This window comes from Bactrocera tryoni, chromosome 5, assembly GCF_016617805.1.
Source record: "Bactrocera tryoni isolate S06 chromosome 5, CSIRO_BtryS06_freeze2, whole genome shotgun sequence".
NCBI classification, from domain to species: Eukaryota; Metazoa; Arthropoda; class Insecta; order Diptera; family Tephritidae; genus Bactrocera; species Bactrocera tryoni.
Genome location: NC_052503.1, coordinates 31,932,155 through 31,947,887, shown reverse-complemented (window position 1 = coordinate 31,947,887; position 15,733 = coordinate 31,932,155). Strand labels below are relative to the sequence as shown.

The window sequence follows — 15,733 nt, the reverse complement described above, 5'->3', positions numbered from 1 at the left end:
TTATGTGTCGTAAAAGTGCCACACAGGCAGGCGGCAGGCTGAACTGACTCGCCGCTTACACACATGCAAGCAAACATATGTAAATTTGTATAAACACGCCACAAACATTTCATCACGCCATAATAATTTTATCGAATGCAGTTTTATTTGTGTTGTAATTTAATGCCATTTGTGGTGTTATGTTGCAACTTCATTTTCATTTAATTTACACCAACATTTTTGTAAACCTTCTTTATAAGAAAGAATAAAATATTGAGTGCTCAAATTATTTTAGGTTATGTTACAGAGATTATATTTTGGGGTTTTTCATTTTTTATACCACACGGTTCTTGTGACAAGCGGACAAAATGAAGTTAAAGTTCAGCATATATTTGAATTTATTAGAAAAAAATCCATTCAATTGACTGCCTAGTTCTTTCTGTTATGTTACGCTATGTGAACCCAAAAACTAGTCGATGTGTATCGGCTGTAAATTCGCCGGTTATCAGGATAAATACAAAAACAGATTATTTAACATGCAGGATAAGTCTTTTATTATGATTGTTTTTGTTTCTAAATAATGTAGTTGTCATTGTTTACAATGCATTTTCGTTGTCTTTCCTAAATTTCATGATCTTTGGAGCTTGATTTTCATATTTATGTAATTACACTGAAAAAGTTGCTCCTTTATTTATACAATATATTTTTGCCCGGCAGGGAATTTCTAGTAATGTAATTTAAGTACACTTTTATGTACTTTGGCAAAATGTACCACTGAAATAATATTATTATCTTGCACGCCGTACTCTTTGGTTTTAGTATATTTTTATATTTTAACAAAAAACGTAGTAAAAATTGTAAAGCTAATTAAGAAATACTATTTGAATTTCAAATTTATGGCTACGTCCAGCTGCGGAGATAACAGTAGAATTTATAAAATATACTATTTTGAAGAAATACTGGTATAACGTTTTAATAAAATTATATTTCATATTTCAGTTCTTCCTGCACCATACCGAACTTCAATTACATTTCATAGAAAAGGTTTTATTTCGAGAGAAAAATGGAATCGTCCACAACAATCAAGAATCCCAACAATAATAATCACGCCGATAATCATTTGATTAATAATCAAACACAGCAAGCAACATCTTTACAAAATAATAATCTTACTGTTTCTGCTCAGCCATTTACTCCTGCGGCCAATAACAACAATGGCAATAATACAAACAATAATAACTTAACTGTTCAACAGTCTAGCAATGCAATCGCGCCTGCTCAATCATATACACCCGTTCCGGCAGCCGCCGCAGCTCCCTTACATAGTGTGGCCGCCACGTCAGCAGGTCATCCTATTTACAATCAAGCAATGCATTCACCAAATATGTTTGTACCAGCGCCGGGTGTTCATCAAGCGGGGCCTATGTATGCAGCTATGATGCCGGCGCAAATACCCAGCAATGTTTACGTAAACAATGTTACAGCCAACGTAAATTTGCACGGATGGGCTCATACAGTACCAGCTTATATACCCGGTGGAGCACCACATTACATTCAGGGTGACATGCCCCCAGATCAGGTATATATTATAATACAATTATGTGAAGTAAAAATTAAACTTTATTTCCACTTTCAGAATCCATCTGTTATGCAAGCTATACCTGGTATGCCTGTAGCGTTGGCACCGTCGAATGCTATTGTTGCTGCCGGTGGAAATGGTAATCCCAGTACGCAAATGGGTACCATGAGTAGTCGTGGCTCACGTCGCGGACGCGGTCGTGGTGGTAGTGGTGGTTCACGTCGTGGCGATTACAATAATCAACGACATCCACCACCGGAAGGTAGTCCAGCGCCACAACCGCAAATGGTACAAACGCAAGATCAAATTGGCCAACAACAGTCATTAACACAACAACAACAATCGCAACAAATCGACTCCTCTAACCAATTAATGGCGACCGGACCGCCAACTTATGCCGCACAACCGCAATATGCGCACCCACCAGCATATGCCGCTTATCCATATCAAGCATATTTTGCAGCTCAGAATCCAATGTTGCATCCAGGGCAGGCCGCACAACAAGCCACTGGCACACCTCTGTATGTTTCGCATATGCCAATGTATAATGCGCATCCCGTCTATAACTACATGGGCAGTCCATTTGTGTATCCGCCCGTCATGAATCCGCCCGAATATCAATTTTTGCCCGGCGATGACGGTCAATGTGATGAGCGTCAAAATCCCGAAGGTATGGTGGCGCCTATGTGGCATGCACAACAGATTTATGCCGATGAATATGGCATGACTCCCGAAATGCATAATGCTGGTGAAGAAATCAATCACAACGCCTCTTCCATGGGTTCAGTTGATACACCGAGCATGCTTAGCCCCAACTATGCAATGTATGATCCACAAATACATGAAGTGCAGCAACATATGGGCATGATGCATATTTATGAAGACCCTCAAATGACGCAAATGCCAGGAATGCACCCAGAAGCACCAGTTGCACAGGTAAGCTAAACTGAACAAGTGAAGTAAAATTATCAAATAAATTTCTATTGTACTATCAAACGATTAGCTGGAAGAAGAAATCGTCGAATGTGCTGCACAACCTGGTGCCATACAAATGGTGACCTCAGGTACAATGATTACGGCTGGTTCCATACAAATGTCCAACGAAACTCAAATTATTCATCATAGCCATGCGCAACACCAAACCCAACACATCATACAAAACGCCGTCTTGGAAGTGAAACCACACCACTCAAGCGGTAAGTGCCATGCTTTTTTTTCCATTTCTAAATTTATACTAGAAATAGTGTGAAACCAGTTCAGACGGCATACCAAGTGATCATAGTACAAAACAATACTAAAATTGGTGCAGCACATTTTTGTTTAAAACTTTTGCCCATAATTTTACACAACTATAACCGAGAATGTGTTCCTGCACCGTTTTTTCATTCTATTTGCTTATGAACTACTGATAACATGATTAAATTGTTTATATTATAAACTATTTGACCATTTCAATTGGTTCATAGAATAGTAAGTTTAGTACGAAATTCATTTTTGCCGTCCAAGCGTTTTCCTTATCGCGTATTTAAGCACCTATGTTATCAATGATAAATATAACGCTTTATTGTGCTGCAAAATTCTTTGCATTGCTATATAGCAATATTGTTTAGTTGTGTCGATTATTCATCGAGTTAGTGGGAACGCATTGTGCATATATGTATGTACATACATATATAACCCCAAATGAATTCTTATTTATAAAAATACAGTTTTTTTTACCTTTCCAAGCAGCATTCTACAACGTAGCTACCTTCGAATGCATATATTTGAAATCAATTAATTTATACTCAACTTAAATGACCACAAGTGCAGCGTACTTCGGCATTTTCCGATATCAATTGCCTTAGTCTATTTAAATTATTTGAAACGTTATCGCTAACGCCATATATTTTATATTCCGTTGTGTGTGTGAATGTACATGTGAGTCGTTTGTGCCTTTGTGTACACCACGATAAATTGTTTATACACTTTAATATACATATGTACGTACAACAAATACTTCTTGCATGTACATGTATAGGGTATTGCAACAGTCATTGACTTGCGATAATCAAATACTTTGCCACTCAAGTTTTATAAAAAGCTATGAAATATATTTACGCCTCATATATAATAAATATACAAGAAATATACTCTATACAACTATATATATTATCTACAATAAATACTAAGTACTAAGTCCCTCGTATTGTTGTAATAGGGCAAAATTTAAACTTAGACTTCAATCGGAAATAGCACTTGCTTGGATTCTCGACAATTTTAGAACTTTTGCATCGTATATCTACGTAAATAAAAAAACTTACAGGAACTTTGTGTTGAGAACTCGTCTATTATAGTTTTTCAAAACTAAAAACAAAAAAATTTCGCAAAAAAGTTGTCTCTAAGTGCTATTGTTGTTGCTGTAGCGACCTATAACATTCCTGAAGTAATTTCGAGGAATGGTGCCGAGTTGACAGTCCTTGGCCGGTTAAAAATCCGCGTTCCTTCCGTTTACTTTGAGCCGACTGTCGTGGCAACGGTTCTGTAATTTTCTGTAATTTCTAATTATTAATTAACACTTTCTTTCGGTTCTTGTTGATACTTACCGCTTTGCATAATTGAAATTTAGTAAAACACCTGCAGTTTCTTGGCAATTCATGCATTGTTGTATATTATACAATTTATTCTCATATATATATATATATGTATATGTCACAGTATTTTATGCGTCACAAAAAAAAATTGCTGCACTAGTTTTTATTAGCAATTTTTTTTTTTGACTTTTTACTCATTAATTTGCAAAATTTATGGACATCCATTTGCAAAAATTCATACAATGGCATAGCTCAAATAATATTAAATAAATAGTTTTCTTTATGAATCTTTCGTTTATTTTCCTTTTTTTAAATAATACTAGTAATAACAATTTCTTATGTCGTATTTTTCACATTTTTGTTTTTATCATTACTGTGTGCTTTGTACATTTTCCAATTTCAACATGCTTTTCTAGCTTTTATATACTTATTTAATTAATTATACACATGAATTTATTATGCTTTATTATAATTAGTACTTTGTGTATATATGTATAGGCATGCCTAGAATTGGGTGCCAGCTTAAACGCTGTGCTTATTGATTCTGTTGCTTCACATTGTTGCTTTTTGCATACATACTATGTATATGTATATATATTTCGTTTATTCTATTTCTTAATTCCTTTTTTTCAATTGCATACCGCAATTAAAACTACTTAAATAAAAAATATATATATAATAATTAGTTGACAATTCGCACTGAGGTGAATACCCTTCCGCTCAGGTTGCATTGTACGCTTAAAAAATTCCTCTATGTGAAATACGTGAAACGATTTTCGATTTGAGCACTTTACAATGTATATCAAAATATAGCTGAAAAGAAGGCGCGTTATGTGAAATTCTAAAAAGAAAAAAAATTATACATATACACATATTTGTGTCTATGCCTAAGAGCATTAGTAACTAACTGATTATATAGACATATGTAATTATTGTACATACATATGTATTAATATACAGCACATCAAAAATCGTTTGTAACGAGTTAACAGTGTTTTGTTTTATTGTTTCATTGAATCGAAATTATTTACACATTAACGTATAAATATAGAGTTTTGAGTTGATTTGTAAACAATACTATATTTTTGCTTCACAATCGCATTCACTCTCGTTTTCTACATATTTTACATATTTAGTATGCCTAGCACTGTACACATAAGTTTCAAGTACATTACCGATTAAAAAGGATTTTTTGCGAGTCGCTTGATTTTCCTACACTGCTCGCGTTTCTAATCTCTCTCACACTTTACAAATTGCATGGTTTGCCTTACAAATTCACATTTACATACATATGCATATAATAATGCAGCATTTTCCTTAATAACAACAAATAATAATTGTTTAACATTTTTCGTTTTGCATTCACATTAAAATCTTGCGTACATTCCAGTACATATCTACAATACATAATAATTTTTTGTTTGCTTTTTGTTTTGGTTCGACTTTTTTGGTACATTTTGCTTAGATTACGAACTCTATACGCGTTTGGGCTTCGATTTATAGGTGTTTACTTATAAGTTAACCCTTTAGCTATATTGCGAGCTTATTGTTTCGTTTAGCTATTTCAATTAGCATTATATAATAATATAAATTATTAATTAGCTACAAAGCTAGACTTTTAAATTTGTGTGTTTGCGTGTATTGTGTATGTGTGTGCTTGTGTATGCATTTAAAATTAGCCTAAGTGTTGAATAAGTTCTGCATTTATTTGTTGATCTTTTTATTACTGTTATAATTGATTTTTCACTTTTTAAGCTTAATAATGGTTAGTTAATAAAAAAAATATCGCTCTGGTTTTTTGTAGTCTTGACTGCGCACACACATTCGCAATTGTGTGTCTGTGTGTGTTACCCCTGTAACACTTTCATTCTTCACTTTATGTGGCATTTTCATCTAACCTATTACGCAAAAAAATTTTCAACAAAATATTCTAACGCCCAGCTGGCGTTTGTTTGTATTATTTACCACTTTATAACTTGGATTCGGCGCCACTTTTATTTGTTTCACTTGGAAATCCTCTGTCCGTCTCCTCATGTTGTGGACTGGGTAGAGTTTTCACAATTTTCGGTACAATCGTTATGGGCTGGTCCTCTTCATCTTCCGCCTCTTCACCTTGCTCCTCATCGATTGGTGTTAGCGTATCAATCTGCATTGGTGTTTCATCGGAGGTGGTGCAACGTTTCAGGCATGGCGCCATAAAGCTGGTGATCGTGGATAGCGCAAATAAACCGCCCGCCATATAGAATGGCAAATCATAGCTTTGGGTTGCATCGTAAACAGCGCCAGCTAGTGGCGATCCAATTATGGCGGCAAAACCTCTGAATAAAATCAGCAAGCCGAAGGCGTTGGTGAGCTTGTCCAGTCCCAATAGATCTACGAGTATAATTGACGTGAGTGAAATGTAACCGGAGATGGCGACACCGAAGAAAATGGACATGGTCACGTAGGCACCGTAGGAGGAGCAAAGCGGTGTTAATGTAACGGCCACCGTGGAAATGAGTAGGCAAATGTTGTTGAGAAATAGTGAGTCGACTTTGGGAAAATCGGCCACATAACCGCAAATTACCCTGCCAAAGGTGTTTGTTATGCCGATAATTGAGAGTAGAAATGATGCTGAGCTATCTTCGATGCCGTCTTTTTTAGCCGCATCCACGAGATACACAAATGGCACGTACAAACCGGCCATGCCGAATATATTGGAGACGCCGATAAGCATAAAAACTGGATCTTTCAATAAGCTGACGTCCAACATTGTATTGAATACGGATTTAATAGAGTCTGGTATGGTGAGACAGGGACAAAGATCGTATTGTCCACGTCCTTTTTCAGCTTCAGCCAACGGATCATGTACACGTACACTTTGCATGCTCTTTTCATATTTGGTTAACGATAGCACGGAGTTGCGGTAATTCGTGAGCGATTTTTGCGACTGGTATTGTGGCAGATTTGTCACAGATCCGGAGTAGAAGATATCTTTACGTGACATTGGACGTACCATTTTGCCACTGGACTGACTCTGTGAGAGCGATATTTTCGATGAGGTAAATCCCATTTCAACACCATTGCTGTCGAGATCGCCGCGCGATGATGCACGTATGGCAGCTAAGGATGGCTGGAAACGTTCGCTGGCTGACGTCTTGCGTACACGATTAAAAGAAGGCACCGAACCATTCTTTGGAAGACTTTGATGGTCTGCCATAAAGGCGGGCTGTGAGGCATTGCGTGTCATTGCATCCACAGAGTTGTAAGGGCTGGTCTCGGTTTCCGAATTACGATGTGAACGCCTACCGCTACGCTTCACATCCAGTTGTCCATTGCTATCGACAGTTGGTGGACTTTGTGCGCCAGTTTGATATTCGACCACCTTTGCTTCGGTTATAGTTGGTAGGGTTGAGACGGGATGTAATGAACCCTGTTGGGCGAGCAATTCCAAATTGAGACTAGAGTGTACACCGGGATCGGCATTGAGTGGCATTTTCAGCTTACGCTCCATGGTGCCGTCCGGCAGCTGTACCATGAAATGTGAACCAGCAATTGAACCACGTTCCAATTGCAATTGCTTCTCCTCGTACATACGCTGCATGAGCGGTTTAACCTTCTTCTTTTTGGGGTAGGTGAGTGGACGCATCATAGCGCCAAATATGGCACAATTCAAAATGAGACCCGCGAAGATGAGTAGTGCATTCTTCCAGCCATACAACTGCAACAAATACGTAGCTAATGGCGCGAAGGCGAACGTACCGAAACCAGAGCCACATACCGCAATACCCGTGGCCAGTGAGCGTTTCGTTTCAAAATAATAACCGACAGCCACAACCGCAGGCAGGTAAATCATACCGAAGCCGAAACCTCCGATCACACCGTATGTTAGCATCAGCATGTTAATGGACGTGCTCATCGTGCTCAGTACGAATGCAATACAACCCACAACGCTACCGGCAATGCATACTGCACGGCAACCATATTTATTCGCTAACGCGGACACAATTGGACCAGCGCTCAGATAAACACCACTCAGTAAACTGCCTACCCAGGCCACTTTGCCTTTGCCTTCACCAAAATAATCGACGAATTCACCAAGGAATATACCGAACGTGTACGCGATACCGTCAACAATCATGTTGCACATAAACGACGCAAAGCAGATGACCCAACCGTAACCGCCGTCTGGCGGTGGTGGCAGCTCGCCGTATTCGCTGAGATCATCCTCATCGTCCGGACTGACGGTGCCTTCCTGCAGGTCGGCGGTAAGGCGCGCGGCTTCTTCACATGCAACTTCACTGTCTGTACGATCGAATTTACGTAGACGCGTACCGGAACCCAGTGCATTTGTATCACCCATATTTTTATTTTTAATACTAGTTTTTCTTATTGCTACAAAGTTGGAGGTTAAGTGGCGTATTCTAACGAAGTTAGGTAGTTGTTAGGTGTTCCAAGTATTTTTTGCTTCAACACAATAACTTCACTTATGCTTTTTTCTTTTATGTTTTTATAGTCACTTTTAAGTATTTTATTACACTTCGTAGCCGTAGTTGCTCTTCAGAAGTTATTTATTTTTTTCGCTTGCTTTCTTTCTGCTTGCCGTTCTTCACCACTACATCACGAGCAAAAAAATTTTTGGTTTGCTGCCTTTATTTTGTCAACTACACTACACGTTTTTTCGTCCCTTTTTTCCTTCTGCTTTGACTTTCACTTTTTTCTCTACCACGTACGATTATAGGCGAATATTTTTGTTTTTGATGTGCGTGTTGTTTTATTTTATATTTTTTAACTTCTTATTTCATTTTATTTTAATTCTTATTGTAAGTGCGCTCGAGAACTTGCGACCACCGCGATTATTGATGGTCAATTGTCGCGGTTCAGCAAAGTTCAATATTAATTTAAGAATTTCTTCCTTTTGGATTTCGGCACTGTTTAAGCTTTATCTTCGCAGACTGCTGTGCTAACTGCTGACTGCTGGCGGTTGGCTGACTCGCTGTCACACATTAACTCTGCACGTTTGTTCGCTCGCGCTGTTAGTTACTTGTCTGGCTGGTTAGCTTGTCGGCTTGTCGGTCGTTTGATGGGTGGTGGGCCGCTACAACAACAGTATGCTCTCTGCTCTCTGTCGATAACGTTGGCGAAGACGACTACGACCACAATGGCAAAGACAAAAACGCGCGGCACAACTGCCGTGTGCTCTGATGATGATGAGTAGACTCAGTGGCTATAGTAGTCGTCGTAATTCGCCTTCAAGAGTGGCTGAGCGGCGAGCGTAATGCGAGCACCGAACGTATGACAGTTTCGTTATAGAATGTGCGCTCTGCTCTTGGTTGCGCTGCTAGCACGCGGCGTGAGTGCGAGAGCGCGTTTGGCTATGAATTTTTGCTTGCTATTGATATTATTTATTTGATAATTTCTTGATATTCTTTTACACTTTGTTTTGTTGACGTTATCGAATGGAATGACACTTTTTCGTGTGTGTGTTTCGTTTTATTTCAATGATGTTTTTGTTTTATACGCTTTGGCTATATGTTCGTATGCTTTTTTTTTTTGTTATGCGCTGCAGTAACTATGCAATGCACTTGAGCAAGTTTCTTTTTTTGTGTTTGTGTTTAATAAATTTACACTGTATGTGCTACCGGAGAAGCAGAATTTTCAACAATTCAGGTAACACTAAACTACTTATTTTTGTATTTATATTATTCTCTATTTTTAAATATATATAAACACATGTTTTGTAAGTATATAAGTTTGCAAAGCAAAGCTAAAGAAAAACGCGCGCGTTTTCAATGAGAGTGTCACTTGTGTGGCTAAAAATTTGTAATGAAATATTTTCGAAAAATTTGTTTTTACTTGCTATTCTGTATAATCACGTTTACTTGAGTTGGATATTCAGCGAGTAATGCAATTGTTTAATGTTTCACCTACAATTTCTTTAATTTTTGATTTTTTTGTTTTAATTGAAATCAGTGCTTTTTGCTGCGTAGTAAATCGTAATATTGCTTTTATTTGAATAAATATATTCTCCAAGCTTTTTAACGCCTATAATATATAGCTTATTTTCTACACGTTTTTGTTTATATGCATGTACATATATACATATGTGTTCATGAGTATTTTCTTTGTTACACTTTGCCGTTTTTCCTCAAAAACGCTTTTCCTGTATTTTTTCCCTATTCTTTGCTCGCCAATGTGCAGCACCAGCTGTCATTTGCTGTTTGCTGCTATGTGGTCTTCTTCTATATGATTATATGTAACTTTTTGAGTATTTATTTTTCATTTATCTACGCTTTTGACTCTGCTCAGCTGCTTGCGCGCTGCAACTTGTGTTTATAGTATGCGCTTTGTTATTGTTATTATTGAAATACTTAAACGCTGGGGCGTATCTGCACTTTTGTCTTTGTTGTATTTTTTTGCATATATTATTTTTTTTAATTTCTTTTTTGAATTTTCTTTTTCTTGTCTGCTATTTTTTGTCTTTTTTGCTTTCAATTTGCATTGACAGCAAATGAAAATGCACAGAACCGTTAACACTCTTTACCTTAGGCTTTCGTGCATTCAACGTGTTGGTATTTTTTTCTCTTTTTTACAACAAAATATGCAGTCTTCCTTTCAACCTTGCTCTTCAACTGCACGAGTTTTGTACTTGCAACGTGTTAAGCGTTTGCAATAGAAATTTTAATTCAAGTTTAAATGCGTAATGCGACGAAAATGTTTTTGTTGTTGTGGTTCAAGTTGTTGTACCAGCACTATTCCTTATTGTTTTTGGTTTCAGTGCTGAGTTGTGGACGTGTGTTGTTTTGGTTTGCAGTTGTGCTAGTTGGTTAACATTCGTCAAAATGTATTGCATTTACAAGCATACATAAATGACTTCACATTAGAAATTTGCAAATGCATTAATTTGTATATTTCCTTTTGCTTCACGCTGCCTCCTCCGCCTATATGCACTTTAATAGCTCATTTTCCGCTTGTCGAATGTGGTGTGTTAGCGTTTTGCACCGTTTTGTTTTTGTGTTATTTTGCTATATTTCGATTTTCCGTTTTGTTCTACACGACCGCAAAGTTTCCGTTTTGCCTTTTGACAATGAATATTTAATTTTCTTGTTTTTTAATGTTTGTTTTATACAACCATATTACATTATACAAATGTGTGTTAGCCGAGCGAGTGCTCCGTTTCGTTTGACGCGTGATCGATAAATGTTTTCAACAAAAACAACAAATCCACGAGCTTGTTACAAAGAACGTTGTCGCCACAGTCACAGCTACGCCGCTGCTACGTCTACGTACGCTGCCAACGTCAACGCCAACGCCAACGCCACTGACACTACTGGTATAGGCAGTAGCACTGCTGTCACTGTTGCTATTGTTATTGTTTTTGCTGTTACTGTTGCTTTTAGTTTCGAATAGCAGCTAGTCGCAACGTTGCTGTCGTCGTTGTCGTTACCGTTGACTCAGTCGTCGCTGCTGTTGTCGTTGTTAGAGTTGTTGCTTGCCTAACAGCTCCATCACTGCCTCCAACCAACAATAACAACGTACGTCAATTGAATTTCAGTTGAATTTTTATTGTATTACTCGCAGCTCTTATTATTATATTGTTTTTGCTTTATTTAAGCGTTGCCAATTTAAATTTATTATATTTTCTAAAAAAATATTTTTATATGATTTTCCACAGCGCAGTTTGGCTAACTGACTGCCTGCCTACCTGCCTTGCTGGTGGCTGTAACAGTTCGCTTCTGAACGTCGCCGTCAACGACGCTGGCGTCGTGCGACACTTCTTTTATTAACACACGCAAGCAATATTTATATTTGCTAGCTTTTTTCGTCAACTGTAGCTGAATAAAAATATTATGCTAGAAGAAAATATGAATTTTGCTTTAGCTAATTGTGGTCCAACAGTGTTACGCTGCACCACTAGAGGAAAGCACAATTCGCACGGTTGTTTCGCTGCCGACTGCCAACTGACCTGGCTGTAAAACTTGCCAATGCATACAGCTACACAGCTGAACAACGAAAATGTTCTATGCAGCGCGCGCCGCCCCAAACTGTTATACGAATTTCAAGCGAAGATGATTTGTGACGACGGCAGCAGTGTTGGTGGTGGTGCAGGGTACGCATACGTAGTGTTGTACCACAAGCAGCTGAACAAGACGGTGTGTGTACACATGTCTATGGGAATGCTTTGTATTTGACCGCCGTCTTTGTTGCTGCAACGCGCTAAAACCATGTGAATATATGTATACATGTGTGTCTATATATGTATGATAAAGCCGTTTTTGCGCTCTCCCAATAGCGCCCATAAGAGCAGGCAGGCGCAGTAGGCACACCGCTGTGCTCCCAACGAACGAGCGGATAGTATTTCGTCGCCACTCTGCTGGCGCTACTCGCTCATTCATCAACAATGCATTGCCACCGCGCTGCCGGAAAGGTGCTGCGCTCATTGATAGTTAGACAAACAAAAATTGTTTTGTTTGCATTCAAGTTTATTTAGGTTTTGTTTGGCTGCCTGCTTCGCTTCTACTTTATACTGTGCTTTGTTTTGCGAAAAGCAAATTTTCGCTGAGCGTACGATTTCTGACAATTCACCGTGCAATAACAATAAAGCAGCGTGTCAGCTGCTGTCACCTGGTCTTCGGCAAAGTTCTGTGCACATGTGGAGGTTTTTCGCTGCAAAAGTGGTGTGATTTCAAAGAAAACTCGGAGAGAGCCAGAGCGTTTGCTGTGCCAATCATGCTTGGAAATGCGTCAACAAATATGCCTCGCGGTCTGTTAGCAACCGAAAACTCAAACAACAACAACTATAACAAAAGCAAGCATAGGTGACGAAGTCTTTGCTGTCAAAAACAGCAAAATGCTGAGCCAACCAACTAACCAAGCGACCAACCATTCATACCCGGCATTATGCTTGCTTACGTAGTGCAGCGCTTTTCGCCAGCAGACAGCTCAAGCATGCGTGTGTATGTGTATGTGTGGAGCGACCGCCACTTCCTCGAGCGGCGTCGCATTGCAACGCCGTAAATTAAGGCTCTGCTTTATAATCCATTAGCTGAAGCTTTAATTTACTTACGTTGTGGTATTTTTTGTTGTTGCTCTGCATTCTGCGAAGCAAGGGTGGTTTTCTTCGTTCATTCATGCAATCACTTGTGCGGAAAGTAAAAACCGGGAAGACATTGTTGCCATGCATATACAAACTATATGTAAAAATGTTTCTTTTTTCTACTTGTGTGTGTGTGTGTGTTTGTGCGCTTTGAGCATATGTATGCATTTCTCACTGTTGGTCTGCTTGCTCAGCTGTTTTGTTCCACCCATTTTTGATGACGGTTTAGCGCATAGAGCAGTGTCAGCAGGTGACCGGCCATGCTGTAGTGTGTCATGTTTGTATGTATGTATTTGCTAGTTATCGAATTTTATCAAATTGCTAATACACTTTCGCTTTATTTTTATCACTGTTGCATGGCAACGTTGCAGTACATTAATGCCATTTCACATGTTTGCTGTACCACATTTGTGCTGACTGCCATTGAACACGTGCTGTTGGGGATAACCAATTTGTCCCCATAGAGGTTGCTAGGTGCCCGCTAGGAAATTGATTCGATTTATTGAATTCTTTGCAGACGCTTATTTTATTGGTTCTCAATTTTTTATTTAATTAACTTTTCAGATATTATTTTGAAATTTATTTAGAATGTAATACTTTGGGAAAACAATGTCTTTCTTTTATATACCACTGGCTCTTCTCCCAAGGGACAGCATTACCAAAAGTATAAACTTCGCAAAGAAGTTCAAGGGTACTCTCAGCAGTAATGCTGAATGGAACGACTCCACTCTCGAGTTACTGCTTACGGATAGTTCAATCATGTGGTACACCGACGACTCGAAAATGTCGGAGGGAATGGGACCAGGGGTCGCAGGACCACGTACCAAACTTTCCATATCTATGGGTAGTTTTCCGAGCATATTCCAAGCAGAGGTCTTTGCTATAAGTTGGTGCAATGAACGTATAGTTATACGAAGCGATAGTCAAGCGGCATTCAAAACGATCATGAGTGTATAGAATGACTGAACAGTTCTATTAGATCGAAACAAAGTGCATCTTACCTGGGTGCCAGGCCACTAATGTAAAGCCGGAAATGAACTGGCTGATAAGCTTGCCCGCTCCGCAGCGTCCACCAACATGGTTGTTCCCGAACCTTTCATTGTGGTTGGTCCCCATACCATAAAGGAGCTGCCTCGCAAGGATGAAGCAGTGTAAAGGGTGAGGTATTGGCAACATCTTCTACACATGTCATGCCTCATGCCAAGCTTAAAAGGTTTAAATATGTAATCAACCTCTCAAGGGATAGTCTACTTGTTGTCTTCTATACTGGCCATTGTAATCTTAAGAAGCACTTATGTATATAACATGGGTCTAGCTTCTTGTGCGAATTGCTGGTTCTGTGACATGGAGCCTGAAACTCCAGAACATCTCCTAATGGACTGCATATCAGTCTGTAGGCGCAAGGTAAAGGCCATTGGGTCCATGTTTCCAAATAGATATCACATCGACTCTATAGCACTTAGCAATATATTGGAATTTATTAATATGCTGGGGCTAAGTGAGTCGTTGTGACCTAGGAGAAGGTACAATAGACCTTAGGTCGCGGTGCAATCCTCATTTATTTATCTAAGAAGGCCCTTTAAAGTGGTAAAAACTGAAAGAAGTTCATAACAGGTTAAGACACATTGGAAACGAATGATAAAATAACAAAAATAAGAGGGAAAAATAATTTACAGACGATCTGAAGTTAGGAAGAAGAAGGGGAGAGACGTGTTTGAATTTTTAAGGGTTAACAACTGTTTAACTGAATTTCCGGCAAAACTACGAAACCTATGAAGAAAACTTATATGGCAACACCTTTTTGACATAACCTCATAATTTTTGTGAAAAATTCAAATGACCAAGTTTGTGGGTTTCTTATTTTGATCTTGTATAACAAATTTCTTTCATTCACGAAACGGCGGAAATTTAATTTGTTATATTCCAAAATAAAAAAGAAATTATAAAATTTCTTAAAGACCCGAAAATGACTGTGCAACAATTAAGGATAGCGTTCTAAGAAAAACAGGTTCCCAAAGGTTGGATCGAACTATATTTTCAATAAATTTTTATTAAGTCTGGCTGTTATAACAAATTAGGGGGTTCAATATCCGTCGATTTCGAAAATATTTCAACTTCTAGTGGGGTAAACAATCTAAATTCATATTCACTTCACATAGTCCGTGCACTTATTACCTAAAGACCAGTTCTTAACTAGTTTAGGTGCACTACTAGGAAGTTTCGTCTGCAGGGTAATTTGTGACACGCGATTTTGTATATTGGCATATAGAATATTACTGACCTATAAATTGTAATGCCATCATAGTGGAGGCAATCCATGGTCCTCTCTTTATTGTTGTCATGAAAACAAAATCAGAAAAATGTCACAGATCGCTGGCTGGTTACACGTACCACACACAACAACAAATATTGAAGCTACTAAGCCGTGAAAGGCGCGACACTGTAACACATGCATATTTATAACAGTTTTATTTGCTCATAAATATTGTCGAGTAGCTGAAGGATGCCTCGGTCATGTTGAAAGCC

General features: G+C 38.4%; 2 protein-coding genes across 3 annotated transcripts in view; one reads left to right on the top strand and one right to left on the bottom strand.

Moving 5' to 3' along the window:
• Positions 1–15,733, top strand: part of LOC120777656 (alpha-protein kinase 1-like) — a 58,422-nt gene that overhangs the window by 739 nt on the left and 41,950 nt on the right. Inside the window, exons 2-4 of one of the 2 annotated variants that reach the window (XM_040109107.1) lie at positions 979–1,558; positions 1,616–2,494; positions 2,562–2,754. In XM_040109107.1, coding sequence (XP_039965041.1) covers positions 1,043–1,558; positions 1,616–2,494; positions 2,562–2,754 — 1,588 coding nt within the window. In that variant the 5' untranslated portion in view covers positions 979–1,042. Of the gene's footprint in view, positions 1–978; positions 1,559–1,615; positions 2,495–2,561; positions 2,755–15,733 lie in introns of those variants that run through there. The other variant, XM_040109109.1, reaches the window with a different exon arrangement.
• LOC120777657 (monocarboxylate transporter 14) lies at positions 5,103–12,058 on the bottom strand. The gene has a single exon (XM_040109110.1). The coding sequence runs from the start codon at positions 8,471–8,473 to the stop codon at positions 6,101–6,103; it is 2,373 nt and encodes a 790-aa protein (XP_039965044.1). The 5' UTR covers positions 8,474–12,058; the 3' UTR covers positions 5,103–6,100.